The sequence below is a fragment of the Stegostoma tigrinum genome, chromosome 47 (assembly GCF_030684315.1).
Source record: "Stegostoma tigrinum isolate sSteTig4 chromosome 47, sSteTig4.hap1, whole genome shotgun sequence".
Classification (NCBI taxonomy): Eukaryota; Metazoa; Chordata; class Chondrichthyes; order Orectolobiformes; family Stegostomatidae; genus Stegostoma; species Stegostoma tigrinum.
In genome coordinates, this window is record NC_081400.1 from 5753595 (window position 1) to 5755100 (window position 1506).

At 54.3% G+C, this 1506-nt stretch overlaps 1 protein-coding gene across 1 annotated transcript in view; it reads left to right on the forward strand.

The window, feature by feature from the left end:
* The first annotated feature begins 1045 nt into the window (after positions 1-1045).
* LOC125449699 (one cut domain family member 3-like) overlaps positions 1046-1506 on the forward strand; it is a 16207-nt gene continuing 15746 nt past the window's right edge. Inside the window, exon 1 of the mRNA XM_048525572.2 lies at positions 1046-1506. This exon is cut by the window's right edge and continues 245 nt beyond it. Coding sequence (XP_048381529.1) covers positions 1046-1506 — 461 coding nt within the window.

The following is a 1506-nucleotide window of genomic DNA, read 5'->3' on the forward strand; positions in this document are numbered from 1 at the left end:
AGAGAATGTGTGAGAGTGTGTGTGAGAGTGTATGTGAGACAGAGTGGGTGTGTGAGAGTGTGTGTGAAAGAAGGTACAAGTGAGAGTGTGTGAGTGTGTGTGAGAGAGTGTGAATGAGAGACAGTGTGTGTGTGTGTGTATGTGTGTGTGTGAGAGAATGTGTGAGTGAGAGAGTGTGTGTGAGACAGAGAGTGTGTGAAAGAGAGTGTGTGTGAGAGAGAATGTGTGATAGAGAGAGTGTGTGTGAGAGAGAGAGTGTGTGTGTGAGAGAGTGTGTGTGAGAGAGTGTGTGTGTGTGAGAGAGTGTGTGTGTGTGAGAGAGAGAGTGTGTGTGAGAGAGAGAGAGTGTGTGTGAGAGTGTATGTGTGTGAGAGAGAATGTGTGAGAGAGAGTGTGTGTGAGTGAGAGTGTGTGTGAGAGAGAATGTGTGTGAGAGAGAATATGTGTGTGTGTGTATGAGTGAGAGAGTGTATGAGTGAGAGTGTAAGAGTGAGAGAGTGTGTGTGAGAGAGTGCGTGTGAGTGAGAAGAGTGCGTGAGTGAGAGTGTGTGTGAGTGAGAGTGTGTGTGTGAGAGAGTGTGTATGAGAGAGAATGTGTGTGTGAGTGTATGAGTAAGAGAGTGTATGAGTGAGAGAGTGTAAGAGTGAGGGAGTGTGTGTGAGAGAGTGCGTGTGAGTGAGAGCGAGTGCGTGAGTGAGAGTGTGTGTGAGTGAGAGTGTGTGTGTGAGAGAGTGTATGAGTGAGAGAGTGTACGAGTGAGAGTGTGTGTGAGTGAGAGTGTTGAGAGTCTGAGCATGAAGCAGTCTCAGAAAGCCCCCTGTTTAAATCGGCCAGAATGATGTGTGTTTTGTTTGTGGAGGGAGGGCGGGGGCTGAGGGTGGCTTGTCTGAAACCCGGAAGCAAGTTTGCAGCCAGTGTACAAATGGACTGGACTGTATCAGAATGCAGCACAGAGTGAGAGAGCGAGGCAGAGAGAGAGAGTGTGTGTGAGTGTGTCAGGAGAGAGGTTCACTCGCTCGTGGACACCAATGTACCCATGTGGAGATGAACCCGCAACAGCAGCTGGGCACCTTCGGGGAGCTGGTGGATTTTGAGATGTTGGTGCCAAGCAGGGAGATACCGGGCTGCCAGGCTCGTGAGCACGGTGCCCCCCCCAGAGAACATGCTGCCCCTGCCAGGCACTCTCTGCCTCCTGGCATGCCCTTCGCTCTGGAACCCTGGGGTTACAGCTCGGAGCTGTCCGTGGTACCAGCGCCAATGGAGCCTCCTGGATTCAGATACGCACTGACCCCCTGCCATCTGCAGTCCCCGAGAGACAGGGGCTGCCACTATCGTCACCTGGGCCCTGGGGGCAGCTCTGCCCCCCTGAGGGGCGAAGGGGGCTTCCCAACAGTAGTTGGGAAGGAGAGGGTGACCCAGGCTCCCCAGGGGGCGGGAGGAGATGGGGCGGGGAGGGGGCAAGAGGGCTGCAGGGGGGAGTCCGTGCTGGTGCCCCCTGGAGGAGG